At 37.0% G+C, this 23901-nt stretch overlaps 1 protein-coding gene across 4 annotated transcripts in view; it reads left to right on the forward strand.

Annotated features, from left to right (window-relative positions):
- ANOS1 (anosmin 1) overlaps window positions 1-23901 on the forward strand; it is a 143284-nt gene that overhangs the window by 75493 nt on the left and 43890 nt on the right. For all 4 annotated transcript variants that reach the window (XM_065073718.1, XM_065073727.1, XM_065073742.1 and 1 more), the window contains 4 exons: window positions 139-201; window positions 3371-3593; window positions 8957-9141; window positions 15991-16120. In XM_065073718.1, coding sequence (XP_064929790.1) covers window positions 139-201; window positions 3371-3593; window positions 8957-9141; window positions 15991-16120 — 601 coding nt within the window. The remainder of the gene's footprint in view (window positions 1-138; window positions 202-3370; window positions 3594-8956; window positions 9142-15990; window positions 16121-23901) is intronic.

The raw sequence follows: 23901 nt of genomic DNA on the forward strand, positions 1-23901 counted from the left end.
CCTCAGGAGAAGTGGATTTTTAAAGCCTGTTATTAACTTCCTATGGACCAAACAAATAACTGGAGAAGAAATGGGGTCATTTGTGGTTTTTCCTTTCTTTCTCTTCCTGACACTTCTCTGCCTCCTGATTCTTCCTAGTGCCTGGAGCCCTGCAAAGAGTCCTGGGACCTGAAGAAAAATCATTGCCAAAGCTTCTGTGAGGTATGTCAGCCCAAGGGCACTCTTTATCACTTTGTTCTAGCTGTCTCTTTCCTTTAAATATTAGCTTCAGGCAGACAGCTAACAAACACGGGATTTTTACAGCATTTGCCTTCATTTGAGTGGATACACATATAACAATTTAGCCATATAAGTCTGACTTTAAGAGAAAATGATTTTTTTTTTCTGACCAAATGATTTATCTCAACTTGAAGTTTTAAGACTTTATACAGCCACACTTACATAACTTCTCTCAGAAGGTGCTGTTAAATCCCTCCTGTAAGTTGCTGTTTCTACCACATACCCTTCTGTCTTTCCCGGCCATGTGTAAGAAAGAGTACCTTTGTTTAAAAGACAAAATGTCATTGTGTAAAAATCCTTGTGCAAGGTAGCCAGAAAAGATGGCTTTTGTGTGTGTGAAGGTCAATCTGATTTTTAAAAGAATATGTCTTCAGAAGTAACTGGATTGTGGATTCGTAGTTCAGAAGACTACTATGAAAATACGTAATTATTTAAGAACAAGTGTTTGGAGAACTGTTTCTGAATCATGTTTCAGAATAACCTTGTGAATAAGCAAACCTAGATCAGGTAAACTAGCACAAAAAAGGAGATAGTTTTATTGGATTTAGAACATGGCTCTGCTGAGTCTGTAGAAGTCAGTTGTTACAGTTCTTAGTTATTTCAATACAAAATGGAAGTATCATCTCAGTAGAAGGTTGCTTTATTATAACTAAATAAATATAAAAATACAACATCATTTAAGTCTATGAATCTGGATGTTTATAAAAAAATAGAAGTGACCTTAATAGATACATCGATCTCACTGATATACTGATTTAACTCCTCCCTCATCACTATGGGCACTCCTTTTCTGGTACAAGAGCATGTCTTCTGTTTAAATGATTTTTAGCACCATGAAGATGTTTAGGAAAAGCTGTAATGTCAACTAAAAAAAATTTAGATCCAAATATGTGTAAATAGGGATTACAGGATTACTGATTTATGTAGTTACATTAGAAGACAAAGTAAAAATTTCTCATGAAAACCAGTCCTTGAAAGAGTTCTTTAACCCAGATTAATTGCTGCTTCCTCATATAGAAAACTCTAGGGTAGTGTAATAATGCAGTTTTAGTGGATCTAATTTATGCCATTCTCGTATATCACTTCTCACTCAGGCTGTGTGTTTCCAGATATGGGTGAAAATACGTATAAAATTGGTTTAAAAGGAAAACATTTGTAGAACACTGTTCTATTGTAGTTAAAAAAGTGAGCATCCCTCTTTGATTAGTGTTTTGTGGTTGAAGCTAAATTTAGAACTTCAAAGGCCTATAATGAAGAGCAACACATTTAGCAGCTAACTGAAAAATGAGCTGTGAAATAGGGTGAGGAGGAGAAGCCTTGAGGACGTATTATGCCTCAGGGAGCTATAAAGTTTTTAATTAAGTAGCTGCAAATTTGTGATGTTTTAGGATTTGAAATTAGCTTTACACACACACAAAAGCACGGGACCACTTTCTCTCAGGCTTGTGGATGCTCTGTAGCCATTGTTTGATTGAATTAAATGAGGCTGTTTTCCTTTGAGATTGTTTTCAATCTTTTTGTATTTTGTAAAAATCTGGAAACAACAATTTAGCTTTGTGTTACTCAAGGTCCCTGCTTGATATGTTACTTCTTATCTACTGAGTAAGTGTGCTGATGTTAAAGGAACCTTATGTGTGAAGAAGAAAAGGAAAAACATTATTTGACTATTTTTTTTTTTTTTTCTTACAAGTTAAGTTTCCTGCTGGTTTAGCTTCCTAACTGGGTAACCATGGGATCAGGTGCCTTCCAGTGTGGGGTAACAGCAGGAATGCATATTCAGGGATCACTGGGATCGAGATGAGAAATGAGGACTGCTCAATTTGGCAGCCTTTAGGCTGGTTAAGCCATAACACCCACATACGTCCTTAAAAGTCTAACTCAAAAAGTCTAGATTGTTCTGTAGGACAAGAGGGTAAATGTGACTTTGGAGAATATACTGATATATAGTCTGCGAAACACTTGGGCCTCCTTAGCAGTGAAGAGTCTTTCTCATTTCACTAGAAATATGAGAAGAGTAACAATGAGAAAATAAAACATTAAAATACGGAAGGAAGCTGCAGAAGTTAAATGAATAGTTGGATGGAGAGTGAGTTATAATTCCTGTGTAGGCTTTGGAATCTGTAAATCAGATCTGTCAGAGTGTAAAGCTTTTGGTTCCTCTGAGATAGAAAGAGAGGCCATAGATAACCCCAGTTACATGGGTTGTCCATCTACAGACCTACCTGTCACTTGTAGGGAATGGCTTTAGCCATATTTGCACCAAACTAAATAAAGCACCAGATAAAAGAGGAGATGAAATCCCCACATCACACACAGTGTTCTGCCCAGGGTCCTAGATGCTATTTTTAATACAGTTTTAGGTGAACCTTTCAAACCTCTGAGGGGTACACATGCTGTAATATGTCTACGCCTTGAAGCAACCTCTCACATATCTAGGACTTGAATTCTCAGAGAAGTAGCATTTACTTTGATCTTTAATCAATATGTTTAAGGCTTACTTTAATCTGTATTTTCTGCTGATCTTTTTATCAGAAATTACTTCCAGTTCCATGAAGAGTTATACAATTACTAATATGCTGGCAAGAACATAAAGATACTGCAAAATCTTCTCTTATCCCACTCACTTCAAAAAGTATACTGAAATAAGATTTCACTTATTTATCTAGAGTGGCATTACATCAGATATTGTGGGTAAAGTATTATGAGGTACAAAGGGAGGAATGTGGGGTAGTCCAAAAAATAGACTGTCTGACCATTGCTTCCCCTTTGTTTTTGGAATGTTTTTAATCTGTCATTGAGCAACTTTGTAGCCAGCCAATGTGAAGAAAACAAGGGAAAGCTGGCAGATATAAACAACTATGTTCCATTAAAGATGGTGCTCTTACTTGAGGGAATTCATCATTCTGTACTTGGAATGTTTTTTTAGAAGTGGCTTGAATATGTAAACCTTCAGGGATAGTCTTGCAAAACCCAAAAATCTGAATTTTCCTTCAGGAGGTCTTGGAAAATGTGCAGCTTTTTTTTTTAAATATTTTTTTTTTAGTTCTGTTCCTGTTGAAAACCTTATATAATTATTTTGGTTTTCCTTTAGCCTCTTTTTCCCAAGAAGAATTATGAATGCCTAACTAGCTGTGAATTCCTTAAGTACATCCTGTCTGTGAAGCAAGGGGACTGCCCAGCACCTGAGAAGGCCAGTGGTTTTGCAGCTGCCTGTGTTGAAAGCTGTGAAGCTGATAGTGAATGTTCCGGAGTGAAGAAATGCTGTTCCAATGGATGCGGTCATACGTGCCAGATTCCAAAAAATCTGTACAAAGGTAGACATTATTAATATGTACTCATACTGGACTAGTAACTTCAGGCCACAATAACATCTCCTAGAAAAACAGGACTTTCCTTTCACAGAAGTTTGTATGGGTGGGGGAAAAAAAAAGAGAGGAAGCTGTGAAAGGTATAACTGGACACTGAAAGGGTAGAACGCCAGAGAAAAATGTTGCTTGAGTTTCTGTTTTGTTTTGTGTTGTTTTTTCCCCCTTATGAAGCCCATGTCTGGAAATCTGTGGAATGTCAACATGTGGCTATTATGAATCATCTTAAGCAGAACAAACTTGCCGATTTAGATGAAATCTCAATGTGATGCAGATGAGAGAGAATGCAGCAGGATAATATTTAACAATAAATAGTTTGAGTCCTGCTGATTGCAAATAACATTTATGATTATAAGCCAAACAGGTAGAATTACCAAATACGAAGTGTGAGATCATCTGGTAAAAGAACAAACCAGTGCAGTGTGTTTGGCATTGGTGTTCTTAATGACTTAAGAACAAAATAGTGAAAAGTTATAATATCCACATATATATTATTCATTATTTAAATCTAAAGCAAACTTATTCAAAAGCTTTAATTGAGTCCTGAAATTCTATGAAAAAGGTTCTCCTTGACATCCATTGGCAAGAACATACAGACTAAGAAATTATTTGCATAGACAAACTCTAGATATTAATTTGTTGGAATTCAAAAGCTTTATACATGGAAATACCCTGAAACTGTGCTCCTAATGCAGAGCAGTGAGCCTTTATGAAAGGCATTTTCTTGTTCCGCAGAGTAGAAGTGTTTTGTTAGAAATCCATTCTCCTTATTTCGGTGAAAAAAAATAAATCCTAATCAGTTATGCTTCTGATAGCATGGGCTCTCTGTGGAGAGCCTAATCAGCAGAACTCTGAACTAAAATTCAGGCCTAGGTCCAAATCCAGACTGTTTTCCGTCTGTAGATGGAAAAATGGAGAAATATGTGAAGGAGATGGTAATTTTATTTTTAAGTTCATTGCTTTAACTGTAATGTTGATGCATCTTTTTGAATGTCCCTAGTGATGAGAATGTATGTCAGAAATAATGTGCTTTGGCTTTAGAATCCTGTCTTTGAGTGTACAGGATGGGCCATCAGGAAGCACTGTCTTATTTTCTTACATAAATGAAGAACATCTGATCTAGAAGTCACAGAGGTTGAGTAAGCATAAAACTGATGAAGATATTTGTCAAAGTATTTTGAAGACCAGGTAGTTCTGTGATCCAGATTTTCAGTGCAGAAGGGAAATTCTCTTCCAGTAGACTTCAGATCAGCCCCTTTAAAACTATAAGCAATTAATACACTCTTATACACAGCACCTTTTAAAATTAAAATAATTAAAATGGATCACTTGGTTATATCTTTTGTCTTCTTGAGAAAAATGGCCATATTGGTAAACTGCCATTCATATTGCATGTGTAACAATTTACATTGTCAGGCTCAATACCACAACTACAAAGCATTCCAGTAAATGTAGTAACTGGAAAAATTAAAAACAAAACAAGCAAGCAAACAAAGACATGGAAACAAGATGACATGCTTTTGTAGAGGACACAGGATATGATGGGGTATGATATGATGTATAACTGCACACTGCCAAGTCTAGTACTGTTCACCTAATTATACAGGAGCAGAACTAACCTTCTCTAACATCTTATCACCTATCTGCAGGAGGTGCTTGCTTGTAAGAGCATATGTGTCTTGCAGAGGAAGGGCAAGCCCAATATCGTACTGCCTTCTCAGCTGATGAATTCAGCTAATTAGCCTGTTCAACCTGTCTTTCTGCAACAAAGGACAAATAGAATCGGAGCAGGCTTGCTATTCCTTTCCTCCAGGGGTAAATGACCTTCCTGTCACTAAGGAAGAGTAAACTCTGCGAGCATGGCTAAGATCTATTGAATAAGTTTAGTACTTATTCTTATCATTTTGACAGCACTCACAGCTGGAAAATAAACTCAGATTGAATCTAAGAGTCTACAGAAGTTCCTGTAGTTTTACTGTTGATCAGGCTCTGGAGATTAGTTACAACAACAGATATAAAATACCCATCTGCTTTGCTGGATGTACAAACTGGATTTGCCCTCTAGTATTGGATGCTAAAGCCCAGTCCTAGAATAATATTAATGGCAGTACCCTGCCACCAAAGTCATATATTGCAAGTGTTCTTGGGTTAACTTAAGAAGTCCAGTGACTTGTTATCCTGATTGTTTATTGGCTTGCATTCACTATAATCTTCACACTGTCTATTATCATTGTATTTTTTCATCTCTGTTGGGAGTATTACTATTCATTTACATAGTCTTCACATTCTTCCTTTACTGGAAGTATTGAATCATCTTTACTACACTTCTGTCATCTGCCTTATTCACATCTTTTAGGTCGTCTCGACTAGTCAGGATTTCAGAATGTTTCCCTTCTCCATGGCCTAATTTTTTTTTTCTATGTGAACACCGTGATGTTATAAATAACAGTAAGTGCCTAAAGTAGATTTGGTACTTTAGAAATAGAAATGGAAGCAATATTTCTGCTTAGAAATAAAATAGTTTAAAAATGCAGAAGAAAAAGGAGTGAATAGAAAGGGATGGAAAATGCATGATCAGGTTCACTTTGTCTAAATGCGCATATGCATCCCCAAATAAGGACAAGGACATGTATCTTTTTCTACACACAACTAGTGACAGCTGAAAAAATTATCCCTCACCCTTTTCCTGTTCAGAAGCTAGTGGTCTCTCAGGTGTGATGATACACCTACTTGTGTGAACTTTCCAGGACCTCTTTTTAATAAAGATTTTGGTTTCATGCTTTCTAAACCAGCCTAACTAACTTCGACTGAAATATGTAAGGGAGCAATCCATACAGCAGACCCAAATGCAGATCTAGGCAAGATAAATTGTGAAAAGCAGATTATGACATTTAAAGGGTATGTTGGTATGACAATATCATAACGGGATAGCTGGAGCCAGATGGTCACCCACAGTTTAAATGCTCCTTTCATGCTTTCAGAAAACCAGATTTGTATTTAAAAAACAGTGTACGGTTTTAAAAGTACACATTTCTGAGTCTTTGAACAACTGTGTTTACAATTGTACTAGTGCCATGAACGTACCCTTTGCTGTCCAAAACCTTTCCATGGAAACTTTTTGAATTCCTGGGGAACAAATATTTAAGATACAGATTCTTGCGATGACCCAGCATGCATTTATTTTTTGTGGCACAGAGATGCATGTGCTGTTTGAAAGACACCTTTAGAAACGTTTTTCCTGGACGCTGGTATTGCACTCATACAGCAATCAGTGATTTGAATTCTTCAGTTAAGCACTGCAGGCTTCAGAGGGCTAATTTGTTGCAGCAAGATGAAAGGGCTGACCATTTACATAATAAAAAGCACATTGAAGAGTAATTGGATCTACACATCTGGATATTAAATTGATGTTGCTCGTTCTACAAAAGTATTTTGAAATGCGCTTGTGCTGTGCTCTCGGTGTTTGTGCTGCTGTGCTCCATCTGCACGCAATTCCCTACCAGCGGAGAGGCAGATACTCGCAATCAAGTGAATCCAACTGCCCCTAATGCAAAGCAGATGGAAGTTTTCTTAACATGCAAATTCTAGGATTATTGTACATCATAATTAAAGAAGGATTTTTAAATGTGGAAATTTGAACTGACATGTTCTGTGATATTCGTTATATTAGACTAAGACTGCTGGCTGCTGAAGGCTATTCAGTTTTAAACTGCTGCGATAACCAGATTTACATGCTTGATTTTTCTCAGGCTAATTTTAGATTTTATCAAGGGCTACAATATCAGTTTTTATTTACTTACAGCTAATTGTATATTCAGGTTTAGGAGAAGACCTCTTAAAATATGAAAGCTGTTTGTTCACCTAAGGAAATTTTATTACTCAGTAATCTGTATCAGACTGAGTAGGAAACAATTTGTCAAACTAACACATACAGCTGGACTTATGTGGACACCCACTGAAACGACAAAATAACTAAAGTGCATGCGATAACTTACTAAGAAGGTTATATGTCAGCATAGAAATCTTATTTGTGACATATCCTGAAGTGATAAAATGTTACACACTCAAATATGTGAGTTCCTAAGGTCTGTCTAAAGTAAAGTATCTGATAGTTGGTTAGTTGATTTAATCAAAAGATGCCAAATTTGAAGAGTTGTTTTTTCCTTCAAGGTACTGCAGATATTTTCAAAAAAGGGTTGTTACCATCAGTAGAAACAACAGAAATAACTGTCCTTCAGTTTCACTGTCTAATGAGAAATTACTGTAAAATTTTAGAAAGACATCTTTGTCTCTGAAATGTAACAATTGGACAGTATACGTGAGATATCACATATGTATTCCAAGATGCCTTGGAGTTACCTTTCTTAGATCTTTAGGGAAGAGTCGGGAGTGACACATCATACCATACAGTTACATGTGAGTCAATAAGATCATGCTGCCATGGAGAAGGGAAACAGTTTCCTTAAATATATCAGACTAATATAAGTTGTTTGAAATAATCCTGCTTCTCTAGTCAGCACTAGTAAGACCTTAGACGTGGTCTGAGTCCAGGTTTAGGCTTGATTCTGCAGAAGGGCAGTGGGCCAATGGGAGAGTTTCCAGAGACGACTGTGAAAATGATCAGAGGTCTAGAAACACTGATTTAAAAGGAAAATGCAGCGCACTGTGATTATTAGACTGAAGAAGAAAACATTGAGAGGCATAAGAACAGTCTCGCGGTACATAAAAGGCTTGTCTGTAGATGAAAGCAAGAATCTGTGCTCCACAATCCATGAACATCATGGACAAGTAAGGAGTTTAAGATGCAGTGGAGGAGACTAAACAAATTAATGAAAAAGCTTCCTAATCATAGGCATAGAGAAGTAGTGGAGCAGATTACTATGTGATGCTGTGGAAATTCTGTCATTAGATGTGTTTAAGCACAAATTAGGTAAAAACTGCACAACAGGTATAGTTGATACTTCTTGGGATCAAAGGAATTTTTCTCCAGATTTTCAAAGCATATTTGGAACGTGTTTTTTGTGAGATCAGTTTTAGCTTAGAACTTTCATATCCTTTAATTTTTAAATTAAATAAAGAAATAATTTTGAAGATTTTTTAAAAACAACTTTTACTGTTAGCAGAGAAAGCTCATTTATGTGCACTTCAGAAGCTCCCATACTCATCAACCTATCCGTTTCCCCCTTTACTCCTTCTGCCTGATCAACAATCTCCTTTTTTAAAATTACTTTTTTATACAGATTCATCTACATATGGTTTAATTGCATCTTTCAAATTACTTACATATTTTCATCTGCATGTTCCTGTTACAGGAGTTCCACTGAAACCCCGGAAAGAATTAAAATTCATGGAACTTCAGTCTGGAGACCTGGAGGTGAAGTGGTCTTCAAAATTCAATATTTCCATTGAGCCTGTGATCTATGTTGTTCAGAGGAGGTGGAATCAAGGAATCCATCCAAGTGAGGATGATGCTTCTAACTGGCAAACTGTGGCACAGGTCAGTTCTTTGTAAAGCAACATGGATCCCTAGCTTCCAGACCATGATCTAAATGTCCTCTTCAGATCAAAGAAGAGATAGATCACTTACAGGTGGGGAGGCTCATGCCCTTCATGGGGTCTCTCTCCAGGTCATGACAGAGCTGCAGACAGAATCCAGATCGCCAAGGGCTCACTTCACTGCTCAGTTTTCTAGATGTTTTCTAGATTTACTCAAGGGAAATGAACTTCAATATTGTCACTTCCAGCTTTTCAGTTATAGCAACATAAAATGCCTTTGGTATGTGTTAAAAATGACTCCATAAAAAATGTGTGAATATATCAGTAAGGAAGGAAGTAATGGTTTCCTTTCCCCCAAAAGAAAAAACTACTCAGAGGTTTCTGTTTTCAAAATGAATTTATTTTGTGGGTTTTCTCTCTATAGATAAAAATCTATAGAACTAGCTGGAGGCTTGATTTTCTTCAGGCCGGTGAGTGGCACTTTCTTGTAAGCACATACTTATGATCTATTCAGATGGGGATTCCAAAGTCTCTAAAAGCCACAATGTCTTGAAAAATGTAGAATTAGATACCAAAATCCATTGAAGGAAGCACATAAGAGACATAGTCCTTTTGAGGTCAGTGGGACTCAGTGCACAGTCTCCAAGGCATGGCTTCAGTCTTATCAAAAAGGTAAGAAATAAAATGGGTGAGAAGACTGTTTATTTTTTAAAAAGTAAAACAAAGAGTGAAAAAAGGCTAAAACCTTTATTCTTTGTAAAGTTGTGTTTTTTTCAGGTTACCCTTCAGTTCATAAAAGACTATGATGTCATGCTTTTATCACTCAGTGCAATCCAGACTGAAAATGTAAGATTCATGAGCAAACATTTCTTAATGAGAAGCAGCCAACAGAGCATAAATTTTCACTTAGTTCCTTCCCAGTATCAATCTGTTTTTTACCATGCTGACAGTCCACCTGGATGGCAGAGTTCCAATCGTTTATCTTAACTGCTTCTTCCTCATCTCTACTGACAAGAAAAGTAAAAAGCTGATTTTGAAAAGACCTGCAGGATGTCATTATAGCTAGGAAAAAATGGACAGAGAGAATAAATAGAACCATCTACAAAATAAAGTAAGGAGTTCAAATTCTGTGACAATCTGTGCTCCTTCTCAATTCAGATTGTGTAGGAAAAACCTGCCTTAAAACAATGTCAAGCTTGTGAAACTGAACACTCATAAGTGAAGTTCTCAGATTCAGTGTGGTGCTACAGGAGGCTGTCACTGTATTAGAGTTTTAACCAGAAAAAGTCACCTGCAACAGAGTCTGACATGAAACCCGGTTTGTGCAAGCCCGAGGGAATATGCACACCTCCAAACCCGATAAGGTTTCAGTGACTGATTTATTGTCTCTCGGCTGAGTTGCAGGTTTTCATTCTGCGTTATATTAAGGAAATAACCTCTGCCTTTGCTACCAGGAAAGTACCATGTAGCTAAAAAGAGCCAGACCTGAATAACTCCTCACTGTTATCATGCCACGTATATGTGCTAGAGCGTAGAAGGCCAGCTCTTCTGGCTGGTGGATCCAGGCTGCAAAGATCGCACAGTGCTGTGCTTTTTCTCATCCCAGAAACAGACCTCATACACACTTCTGGAAACATGCACTGTATATGCTCTGCAGTACTGGAGAGTATATGAACTTCTGCCTTCCTCCAGTGGCTGTACAGGAGAGAGTGTTTCAGAAGTGTGTTCCTGTGCAAGACTGTTAAGAATCCTGACAGCTGCCATTCCTGGGGGTCTGTTACACATGGGCAGAAGGGACTGAATTAATCACTGTGGCAGGAGAAACCTCCTCCAACTGACATCTCAGAATTTCCTTGTCCCTTCTGCATCGTAAGAGATGTGTGCGTGGTTGCATGATAGAGCCCGCTGGGGATGTCAGTCCAGAACAAGCTTTGGGATGCCTGACTGGCTTTGTGAACTGTGTATACCTTATGGGGCATACAGCCTGGGCTTCCTTGAGGGTTGCTAGTAATCAGAATTTCTGTCTCTACAGACTAATGTACCTCCATGGTGTTTCTAGTTGCAGACATCCCACCAGGCAGTCAAATTTGTTAAGTGTGGCTGCATGCAATAGAACTTATTTTCCAATATCAGCAACAAGGATGGATAACCAGACTGATTAAAGTGACTGTGTGCACAGCCTCTGGGTTTTTCTTGTCGGTATATCTGAGATTTTTTTTCTCATATAATTCCAAAACATTGTGGTATAGACCTTAATTATAGGCAAAGACTGTGAAGAACTCAGCCGTTCAGCTGAGAACTCCTGAGGAATCTCAGTCCAGGGGAGATGATGCTGGCTCTTCCATTACTCTGCAACTTAAGCTAGAAAGCATGTAAAAAGCACTTGAAGTTCAAAAAGGCTGTGGGTAAGAATCTGAATTTCTTTACACCTATGCCCATATGTAATGTAATTATGCAAAGTTTTTGTTTGCATCTTCTTATAAGAAATTTTATGTTTTATCAGAGGTCCTCATCTGAAATTCTGTTTTTATTATCTGTCCAAGAAGAAATTGGGTTATAATTTTCAATAACTTTATTTTAAAATGTTTATTTTCAATAAAACTTGCTGTTTTCTATTGCCTTTACATGAGTCAATTTGCAAGTAATTTTTCATGTCTCAGATAAATTTTTACTTGGTATTGAAAAAATTATTTTGAAAACATATTTTTCCTTTGTATTCTATTGTTTTATCAGTCTTTCTTGATGTTTTTTTTTTTAAGGAAGGCTCACTCTATTAATACATTATATATTTAAATCTCCAAGTATATAAAGAAAGCAAACATCTTGTAAAATATTTTAGTTATTTTTCACTTCAGGAAGAAGGAATTTTGTTAACTTTAGTTTTCTACTGCATGTTTTTGGGAAAACTTAAGTAACCATTTGACTAATTTCTATTGGTTAATATAAAAACTATAGGAACTAAGCTACTAGTTAGCCTAGTTAGCTATGATGTACAGTGTCCTAAGTGATTATGCCAAGTTTCTTATACTACTGTTTTTTTAAGGTTTAACTAGCAGAGCAGGACCTGCTGCACCATCCAATGAGAATACTGTGTATCTCGTGAACAAATTTATAATTCTGTTTGTTGCTATATGCTTTCTAAAAATAATAGTATTACTGTTTACATTGGAAACTTAGATATTTAATTGTATGAAGCTAATTAATGAAATTAATTCAAATATGCCAGGTCAGTTATTTTCAGACAGAATACATCTGTTATGTGTGAATGGATGTCAAATATGTAAGTGTGTGCACATGTATACACACACACCCTAATTTATATGTACATATACATATGGGCAGACAGTTGTGAAGATTACTTACTAGTTTATTCCTTTATTAAAACAAATAAGGAGCAGTATTTACTACTAGCTTGATTGTGACAGACCTTAGTGCTTTACCTTGGAATTGGCTTCCTCATAAGGGGAGGAGAAGGTGCCGAACTCCTTGGAGTAGTAACACAAGAATCCTGTCTGAATGGCCTAACTGCTATGCTGCTGGATCATAAGTTCTTGCTTCTTCCTCCCCATCCTAACTAATCCCACCTTCCCCTTACAAGAAGTTTTAGCTTTCAGTCTTCCGTTCTCTGAGGAACAGTTTTGCCCGTGAATGTAGAACATGTCCTAATTCAAAATAGCACACAACATTGAAGATGCTAGGCTATATTTTCTCCCAGCCTTTCAGGCAAAGGATGGGATTAAAGTACTCTGGGTAGGTTGTTTAATCATTAGTCAGTTGTATGAGCAGCAGGAGGAGATTTCTGTAGGAATTTTGAAGAGTATAGCAAATAATTCCCCTTTGAAAGGGAATGAAGGAAACACTTTCAGGAGGGGGTTCAGGGTTTAAACAGTGAAGGGCTGCTGGGAGAGGAATAGAACTGTTAGTGTTTGCTAAATGGGGCAGCTTTGGGCAAATCTCAGACAAATTTTCACCTGAAAGCCCAACCATTTTCTTCTTTCTGGCAACTGGAAGTGACCTGTTGTCCCTCTGACCTGAAATGCACTCGTGAGGAGTGTCAAGCTATTCTCTGTGTTCTCTAGATCATGTTGTTGTGATTGTGTGCTGCTCTTACATAAAGCTGTATCCTAATGTAGTAAATGGGAACTTTCCTGTGTCTTCATTGAGCTTTGGATGATGCTGAAGGTGGACAGGTTGACCAGTGATTTTTGTCTGAAGACCCATTTGTTATTTTATTCCAAATGAAATGTCCATTAGGATTGAAAGTTGGCTTTGACACAGTAAATAGGTAATGCGTAGCCAAAATAAATAGCAATGATGATCCCATAATGATTTGAGGGCCAATCTTTTGTCTTTTATTTATGATTCTTAAAAAATATATTATGAATATTATGATCTCAGCTCCAAAGATACTAAAGTAATGAGAACTAACTGAAGCAATTAAACAAAAAATTCAGTTTACCATTAAGGTAGTATAAGATATCTCAATAGTCTTTAGCTCTTTCTCAAAATCTATTATATCTATGTAAAGGTTGCTTAGAGGTGCCAAAGTAGTTTAAAATCTATAATTCAGGAGTTACAGATACACCTCCTGCGTGCCATTGAGTTTAACAGAAGCTTTGCCAACAAAATTAATAATGAAAGTAACAGGCCCGAGGCATGTTCATAAATTAAAATAATTTTAATGATATGGATTGGCATATTATTTGATCTTACAGTATTTCATGGTTACCACAGAAGACTGAAACAACTGAAATCTTTTCTTTTAATCATTCCTAGCAGAATAGATAAGCTGATGCAAGATTCCTTAGTTGAGGAATTTAGGGTCAAGTCTATTCAAAATATGCTTGCCTTGTAACTAAATTCAGCAAATCTGTTTTTAAGAACCCACAGTGTTGTAACTAGTTAATTGCAATTAGATATTGGTCCTGACCATGATCTCAGTTACAGCAGTAGCCTGAATACATCTGAGATTTATTTTTCTGTTAATATAGTGATAGTTGATATGACTCTAGTTCATTGTCATGTCTTATCTGCAAGTACTTGAGTAGGTGGGACTGGACGCTGGAAAAAAAATAGCGCATTTGAGTGCTCTGTGAAATTAAAATAATAGTAAAAGTTGGTTCAGGTAGGTTCTTTCTTCCCTAGGGGAACCCCTTCATCGGACAAGAGAATGTGCTCTACAGGTAACATAAAAGCTAAAAAAATAATATGAAGCAGACAGTGAAAGCATAGGGACTTTTACTTCTGCATGAGCTGAAAAGACAAATACAGGCATCTGAATGGAGAAGGACTCTGAGTAGCGGCAACATGTGAGGGGCTCAAAGTCTGCAACTCTTGCCAGTTTGAGAGCAGTGTATAGTGCAGTTGAGAACGGCTCTCTTCACATGCAAACACAAGTGAGATACCTGTTCCCTGAATTTTGCTTGTCACTAAATGAAGAGATTAAGTACTGGGTAACATCTACAAATTTTATTGGTCAGGGCTCTAAAAGTACCATTGCTGGAGAGCTGAAGCAACTTCCTCAGGTTCTGGCTGAGTTAAGTCAGCAGTTGCAACTTTTCTACACGGTTTGGAAAGGGAGCGAAAACCAGAAAATGATGCTGTGTCTTTTTTTGAGAAGTACTTGACATCATTGCAAGTAGCATTGAATCCTATACAGGGAAGGTGGATTTTAAAGTTATAGAAAACAGAGCTTGTGAAAATAAATTGATGTGTCTACAGTTTTGATGAGCTTGCATGTTTGGTCAGTAATGATAATCAGTGTTGATTGCATAGTAGGCATATACCAGACATTTGGTTCAGGTTCATGTGTTATTTTGATTAAAGAATTTAATTAAAACACAATAAACATTATATCCTAAAATAAACTGAAAACTGGATAATTGAGAAGTAATTGTAAAAGTAAAATCAGCAACAAGTGGATGAGTTTCTGAAGAGTTCTACAAAAATGCTACATCTTCTGTAATTGCAGTGATTCAGTGGTTACAGGAAGACTCTGTTCAGTTCTCGTGTTTGTACCTTCGGAAAAATAAGAAACAGTGCAGAAGGTAGCTTTTCAAAGATTAAAGGGGAAAAAAAGCTAGAGGAAAGCAGGGCTCAGAATAAGAGCACATAAAGCACCTCCTACTTAAAGGGTTCAGAGTGCATCTATGTTTATGCCATATTTCAGTGGTTAAGGCGCTTCTCACAGAAGGTGGATATTGAACTCATGACACAAGCAGTCTCAGTGGGTGTTGTTGGAGAAAAGGTCACCTCCTATGACCTAAGAAAAGTCTGCAGGGAAGAGTTAAGGCTGTGAGTGTCTTTTTGACATAAGTGCCAAAGATCTGAAGAAGGCTTACATTCATTACCTGAGGGGTTTGTGTTTCCTGTGAACCAGAAAAGGCAGCTTCTCCCAGCTCTGGATTTCGTGAAACCATTTTGGACCCCTGATTCTCTGTGAATTGAGAACTGGAAAAATGAGTCTTGTGACCTGGGGCAACGAGTTCCCTGAAATGTCAGCACCTGAACAGCTAGGCGCTGTACACTGGTGAAGGTTGTGATAACTGGAAAACTAATTTTGTGAATTTAACACTTCACTGGTTTTCTAAAGGTTGCTTTTTCCAGAAGAGACCTGCAATGCACTGTAAAATTGGGTGGTTATATTATTTTGTTCACAGCTGTAAATGGTTTGTAGTGTAGAATGATGCTCGGAGTCAGGTGAGGTGGTTGCATACGTCCTGACGACACCGTGCGTATTAAAAAAGTGCAGCCTCTGCCCTTCAGTCTGACTGACTGGTCTTGCATGAGAGATGATAGCACAAGTAGCCATGTCAGAACAAAGAAAGTAAACATGACATTTCCCCCCCAGACTACGGATGAGCGGGTTCGACTGCCGGACATCCGAGCAAGCAGGTGGTACCAGTTCCGTGTGGCAGCTGTGAACGTGCACGGGACAAGAGGCTTCACAGCACCCAGCAAGCACTTCCGATCCTCGAAAGGTTAGTTTTTGTTCGTTATATCTGGTGCTCACCTTCCACTCACTCACACGTGGACCGTAACATGATCTTCCTGCTTTTGTGAAATAAGGTTTTTAACAGGTGAGTGTATTGGTGGTTTCACCACCAGCTTTAAAAATGGTGTGAGATTTGTTTGAAGTCGGCAAAGGAATTAAAGGTTAAAGGTGTCATTATTGTTTTATCAGTAAGGGGTCTCAATGAATACACCTCCTTTTAAACATTTTCCGGACAGTTGATATCAAACAACATGACCCTGACCATGAAGTATGAAGGAACTGCAGTTTCAATGTGTTGTTCTAAGAGGTTTCTCTTATTTGTCTTTTTAGTTATGAGAAATATGTTGCTGCCATATGTTTAGCAGTGTACTGAAATATTTTGTTGCCTGTAGCTAAATAATTACATCTAAATAATTGTATCTAAAAATTGTTTTGATGGAACTGTGTGCTCTCTTAATATAAATTTCCCCTTGCTAGCACTAATCATAAGGGCTTAAGAGTAAAAAGGATATAAATGCTAAGTAGCATGTTTCTGTTCATTAGATAGGCATGCTGGACAAACCACAAAGTATTGTAGGAATTTGTGTTGCCATTTCTGTTTTTGCAAGAGTTTGGGAAATAAAACAACTTAAGATAAGAAATAAGATTATTTCTGTACCAATAAATGGTATTTGGAGGATGAGAGAGATGGAAACAGATCTCCCATCCTGTGAAACTGCTGACATTGTCCCTGGTGTACCTTTGACCCACGCAAAGCAAAATTTTCCCAGGTGACTCTCAGGCATAATATAGGAATTAGCACAGGCCAGAAATTATTCCTGACAAACAGATGATCTGGATGTGGTTACCCTGTCTTAAAGACAATAGATAATGTGGGCATAGGTAGACTATGCTTGTTGGCTTTAGTGCCAAAGAATGAGATCTGTCACTCTTCACTATACTAATAGAAGTAGTTTCTAATAGAAAGACTTGTCTTTGTTTTAGTAGTGACAGAATGTTTACACAGGTATAACACATACTTTGAGGAATTAATTTCCTCCTCTTTCTGCAGACACAATTATCTTGCAATATGGGCAGTTCCCATCTATAGGTTCCTGTGCTAGCTTTTAGCTTGCTGTTTGGCCATAGTCCATCCTAGAAAAAATCTTACTGTAGATGCAGTTATAGAGGCATGCAAGTGCTTTTGCTGGCATGGATGCTTAATTACTTACATTAGACTTGATAAGTTTTTAGTTTAACTTGGTAAGTTGGCTGGCATAGATAGCCAATTACTGCTGTGACCACAAACGTTTTCAAGTATAAAAACAAGTATTTTTGTTAAGAATGTATTATACTTATGTAGCATACCATTTCAGTCACATCAAAAATACTGTTTCTTCAAGCTCTGTGTTGAGCTTTCTGCAAGGCCTCAGCAGCAGCAGTAGCTTTCTCTTTGCTTTTTGTCATGAGCAGCACTCGAGCAGATACAGCACGTTGTTGCTGAATCTAGCACCAATGTTCTTTTAAACTCAGATCATTGTCAGTTGTTTTACTGACATTTTCCAACTATTCTGCTTGGAACCACTATAATTGCAATTACATAAAGGTATATCATGGCAACAGTGAGGTTTTGGCTTGATTGTGACATTTTCAGGCAGGATTTGTATTACTTTCCAAAAAATTCATTTGCTACTGAGTGTGCTAGCCACAGGAGTATATATTGTTCAAAATACCTACATTGGTAATGGATATAAGAATATCCATGGTAAGTCCTTCTGAAGGTCTCTTTAGCCCAGTATCTGACACCAGCCAACAGTGGGTTTCTGGAGAACAGTGTAAGAGCAAGATAAGCACACAGGGATATTTTTTCAGAATAGTCTCCCAGCTGGCAGTGATTTCTGTTTCGGGAGCTTTTGTGGTTTTGAAATGATAACATGTTAGATACCAGAGTCCTCTTTTTCTGGGCTCTCTGCAGCTACCCCTGAAGCAGGTGCTGCTCACAGCTGGCTGGTGGTGGTGGGGAGCACTTTTAGGACTTTGTGACAAGGACAATGGAAGCCAGTAGTACCTCTGCATGCTCTTACTTAATACATGAAAATAACAGCATCTTGATAATGGCAGGAAGTACGCAGCCAGCGTTGTTCAAAAGGCTTTTATAACTCTCAATAGTTTTCAAGTCTGAACTCCAGCCCTTGACAGAGAATGATGAGTTGCCAGACAAACAGCAAGGAGTTCAGTTAGCTATCAGCTTCGTAGCCAAAATCATTCTATGCTGGCAGCTCATTTGACTACTGTAGAGTCTTAGGTATTGTCAGGGGTTATTATGAAGGTACCATGTTCACCATATGAAACATGTAGATGCTGTAGGTGACACAGATGAAGATGTTGCTAAGTGGTGACTATTGGGAATGACACTGAGATGCTTCCGTTGCTATCTCTTAGCATCCATGTCCCTGTATAGGCGCTCATAGCAGTTAGAGTTATAGTGTAATATAGACATTTATTAACTAGTTTGGAGCTTGGTGGGAAGCAGCAGCCCCTGCCTGGCAGAGAGGCAAGAAACTGCTGCTCAGATGTGCATAGCTTTTTTGAGTGCCAGCATCTACTGGCCCCTGCTGAGCTCCTACAGGCACATTTAACCTCCAGTTTGGAAAAGGAAAGCGAACTTTGGCACATCACCTTTGGAAGTTTGCTGACTGTGCTACGTTTTTGTGAAGTGTGGACAGAAATTCACATCATTTCTTGTACTGTTTCAATTCATCCTGTTGTGCCAAGACCAAGAGAAGATTATTATCTTGATTAGACTTAACAGAAGTTTTCTTCAAAAATAAGCCCTTTGATCACGATACATGACAGCAGTTCTTAAGACAGCTTCTCATACAGGATGCTGAACTTTTACCAATTTATAATGAATAGCAAATTATTTGGGTTTATTTTTTCTTTAAAGGAGGGCAAGCACGATATATAATCTGAATCTAGGGAGGACTACGGCACCACAAAGTCTCTGTCATTAAATATTTTAAGCTGTTAAAAAGAATATTTGAAAAACATTGGTGCTGTAATTACTTGGAGAGAGGCATTTTGTCTGGTTACCACAATACTGTTTCATACTATTCTGTGTTTTTTGCAAATGCAAAAAATGTGATCTCTAAGTAGACACAACAAAGTAAGGTTTCATTTTATCCAAAGTAATGTTGAGTCTTCTAAGTTATGTAATTTCCATTAACTTTTGTATCACTAAATAAAGCTCCTTATTATCAAAATTTAATCAAAGTTTAATTTCCCAATCGTGAAAAAAAGACAAAAACAGGAACAAGAGTATTTTGTCAAGCATTCTAGCTTACCATTTTTTATCTAGTTGTGTTTTGAGGTTTTCTGTACTGCAGCTTCTGATGCTCTTCTACTGTAAATGTTTGAGAAAAAGGCTCATCAGCTGTTTTACGCTGCCTCATGTGTTCATTTATGGCATTGATCTGTAAATAATAATCAAAGTGACACAGCTGAGATAATTTATTAAATATTCAGAGCTTAAGCAGAGAGGTTTTTTTTTTATTTATTTTTTTGTAAAGGAAATGAAGTGTTTGCTTGTGCTTGTCTGGCATGGCTCTTCACAGGGCATGAAGTGATTCTTCATTTTGCCAAAATGCCATTCCAAAATTACAAGAAAACAGGTTAGACTATGCCTATGTGGAGCAGAGTGGTTAGAAGATGAAGTGAATACTGTACCTACGAGTGTGAGTTCTTTCCTCACACTCCTAGAAGTTGGACTCTGTACATGGATTTTCAGATAGATACTGTCAGCTAAAATGGATTAAAACTTTGTTATTTTGACAGTGGTTTCCACTACACTTTTCAGGGTGTTTAATTCATGTGAGTTTTTCTTTTCATTTTCAACTGAGTCGCAACAATTTGCAATAACAGTAATAAATAAAGCTAACAGAATACCTGGCAGAACATTTTTGATCCTCAAAGGTACAAGTATATTTCTCTTTATATTTTTATTTAATCTTTCCAAGCTTCTTCATTTTCTCTGGTAGCAGGAGAGAATTGTACCTACACTCCACAAACGAGTCTCCTTGAATGAAAAGCTACCTGTGCTTTTCTCTCATTAGCAAGCACCAGATAGCCTAACCCAGCTTGTCAGAAGCAGCTTGGCATTAGTAATACAATTTCTAATTTTTTGCATTTGGGTAAGAGTTTTCAGGCTGTTTTTTCTAGCTTTTTATGATTTATGATGTGAATGAACTCTTAGTAACAGAGACTGGAGTTAACTAGAGGGATCAGCATTAGGCATTTCCATCTAATATATTATCTTAACAGGCCTGTAGTTTGTAGTTAGGTACTGTGCTGTTTTCCAAGGCAAAAAGAGGTTGTAAGATCAACACAATGAGCCCAAACCATCTGATCCCTCTACCTTTGCTAAAGGTTTTTATCTTCAACATGAAGGCAGTCGCTAACATACACAGGATAAGTTGTCAAGCAAAAGGAAGCAGACAACATTGTTTCCACAGCACATAAGTACCACTCTGGATGTGATTTCATGCATACATTACTGAGTGTTAGTAAAACCAGAACAGACACCCACTCCCGGCAATAAAATTCTTTCTGTTGCTCCTCTGGGACCAATTATTTTTTTATACTGTTGCACAGCTGGTTTATGTGTGCCATTTCCATTGGGCAAAGCCAGTCCTCCCGCTTATGTCTTGGAACTGCTTAATGGTTGGAAACTTGTCTGTAGAGCAACTTCAGCAGATTTTTACAGTTGGAAGGTGTAATGTTTAAAAGATAGCAATGGGAGATCCATGTTAAATAAATTTTTAAAAAACCTATATAAAAAGGGGTTTAAGTTAAGAGTCAAACTTGCTATCACTTTTACAGCTTAGAATGAGAATTCCAGTTCCAATGTCATTATTTTCTTCTCTGACATATATTACAAATCATTTACTGTTTTCATGACAGTTGCCACATTTAAAGCCGAAGTGGATGCATTTCAGCAGTGTGTGGTGTTATTCTTGTGTACAGCTTGCCCATACCATTTCGTTAAGGTTGCAAAGTGCTTCCAGATCTTGTTGATTGAAAGAATTTTGTAAAATATAAATTGTCTATCACTATGTTTACAAATGTGAACGTGGGAAGATGTTTATTTTGAAATGCTGGTGATGTGAGGGTTTTCTTTTTTTCCTTTACTTGCAGCAAGGAATCCTCCCTTTTGGGGACTGGAGACAGAGTTTTGCTTGTGATGGCTGAGTAGCCAGAAAGACAAGAATTTTAAGTCCTTTGGGTATCCTCAAGCCAGATACAATCCAGACAAATGCAGTACTTACTCCATGTGCTGGAACAGCAGCCTCAGCTTTGACCTAATGAAGCCATCATTTCTAGCAGCGAGAAGTGATTTACTTGTCAGGCTGCTGAGACCAGAATTTTTTCGGATTTGAGGACAGCTGTCTCTGCCAAATTCTAGTATATGTGTAATGACTCCTATTTTATTTGAGTTGTAGTATAAACTGCAAAGGAAAAGCTGCAACTAGCATCACTCTTTCTGCAAACCAAAGAATTTGATTTAACACTCAGATGAATTCATGTATATTGAATTTCAGAACTTTACATTTGAAAAACTGGCAGTAGTTTCCATTCCAGTAATTTAATGTTCATGTGTCTGAATTATACATGGGGGCAGTCAATCAAAGGGATCACAGATAATTGAAGACTAACAGTAAAATGACTGTTAGCTTCATGGTCAGACAAATGACAGTTTAGCTTCATAGTCAGATTAACAAACACCTTAGGTATTATATATAAGCTTTATAATCCAGTAGCAGTTATTAGACCTTGAAGTATTTCAGCACAAGTTGTATAACGCATTTAATGTTTCCATAGACATAAGCATATCAGAGCACCTTGTATAAGCGTGGCTGGCTTTGCCATTTAATAATGCAATAGTGAAGGCTTTAAAAAAATGGAAAAAACTGTCAGGCGTGTGTTATGGAGTTATATGTGTTATGCTTTTATATTTAACAGTTTTTTGTGGTTTCTTTGGGTTTTTTTGGTTGTTTTTTGTTTGTTTGTGGGTTTTTTTTGAGAGAGGTGGTTTTGGAGAGGTCTGGGTTCTTTTCGGGTTTGGTTGTATTTTGACGGTGGGGTTTGTTCGTTTGTGGGTTTTTTTTGTTAATAGCAGAGATCATTATATCTTGCCTTGCTACTATTCCTTCTCACTTGTTTGTTTTGCTGGTGAAAGTCAATCCTTTCAAATGAAAGAAAATATTAATATTCTTGTGGTTTTTGGCTTACAAAATGATAGTTCTGCCAGTTTTAATAGCGATGAATGTCACAGTAATATGTAGAAATAGATGAATAAGTTATATAAAGGTACTGAAATACTTAATATGGAATGGATCCTCAGCTAGTATAAAATGCTCAATAAGTGGCTTCATATTTCAGGTGATGCACCACAAATCCAATAAATATTTTACTGTTATGACTCTACAATCAGGCAGGATTTTTTCTTTCAGATTATTAAATGGAAAATTGTATTTTTTTTTTGTCTTTTACATCTTGCATCCTTCTATCTATTTTATTATTTTCTCCAGCTTAGTTTACTGATTTTATAAAAGCTCTTCTAGAAAATGTGACTCTCTCAAATGTCTTGCCTATTCATGTCTGCCAACTGCAGATCTCTTTCCTTTCTGTCTTCTGCTTCCCCCACCACTCTTTCTCCTGTTCAAAGGCATTTTTGTGGATGGCATTTGCGAGAATTGCAAATGAGAGACTAAGAAGAAAGGGGACACTCGGGAAAATGTTTCTGCTGTTGCTCTATTATTTCACACATGTATTCCTTTTAAGAGGACGTTCTTTCTTTCCTTAACTGTAATTCCCCAATGATTTTCAATACAATGTTTACAATGTGCCATAGCAAAGGAGAAATGGTACTGGGTTTTCTTTTAAATATGGGTGAGCGTTCTGTCTGCTGACTGGACTGTTTCTAGCGAAAGCAGAAGAAATGCTACAGATAAAGTTATGTTTTCAATGAACTGTGCAATTATAAAAAGTACAGGGTGAAACGCTGGTGCTATAGAAGTCAGAAGAAATGATCTATTGATTTCTTTATGCACATAGTTCTTCCTTACTGTTTTTTTTTTTGCTTGCTTATGTTACGGGGAAAAACATGGATGTTTGAAGTTACCTTAACAAAAAAAAAATATCCTGGGCTTCTGAGACATATAAAAGCTCTGTTCTGGTCAATCACTACTTTATACATGGAAAATTACACATTATCTTGTATTTTTATGGGGACAGAAACATCTGAAAAGGAAGAATGTAAATTGGGTCATTTGCTTTTACACCTTGAAAAAAATGGTGAATGTAACTTCAAAATATTTTTAATCATGTAACACACTTTGTCCAGAAGAGCTATGTCATTTAACTTATAATTTTTTTTTAGTGACTCTCAGAATCTTTTATAGATGGAGAATGAAGACAAACGTGTTTTATCGTTAGAATTGTTTTTGCTTATATCTGACCATTTGTGAAGACATATTCTCTGAAACACTTAAATTCTATCCCATATGTTGTGTATACATAATACATGATGCATAGGACTTCTGGGAGATAACCTGAATAATTCACCTACAGTAATATGATCATGTTGCACTTCAGGTTATAAATGTTTTATTGCCACAATACATTGTCATATAACATAAAACCCCCCCTAACCTTTTATATCAGTGAAGATGAATACTTAATAAAGATTTTGGATTTATATATCATTATTCAGTTTATATTTATTGTACC

This window comes from Columba livia, chromosome 1 (genome assembly GCF_036013475.1).
Source record: "Columba livia isolate bColLiv1 breed racing homer chromosome 1, bColLiv1.pat.W.v2, whole genome shotgun sequence".
Taxonomy (NCBI): Eukaryota; Metazoa; Chordata; class Aves; order Columbiformes; family Columbidae; genus Columba; species Columba livia.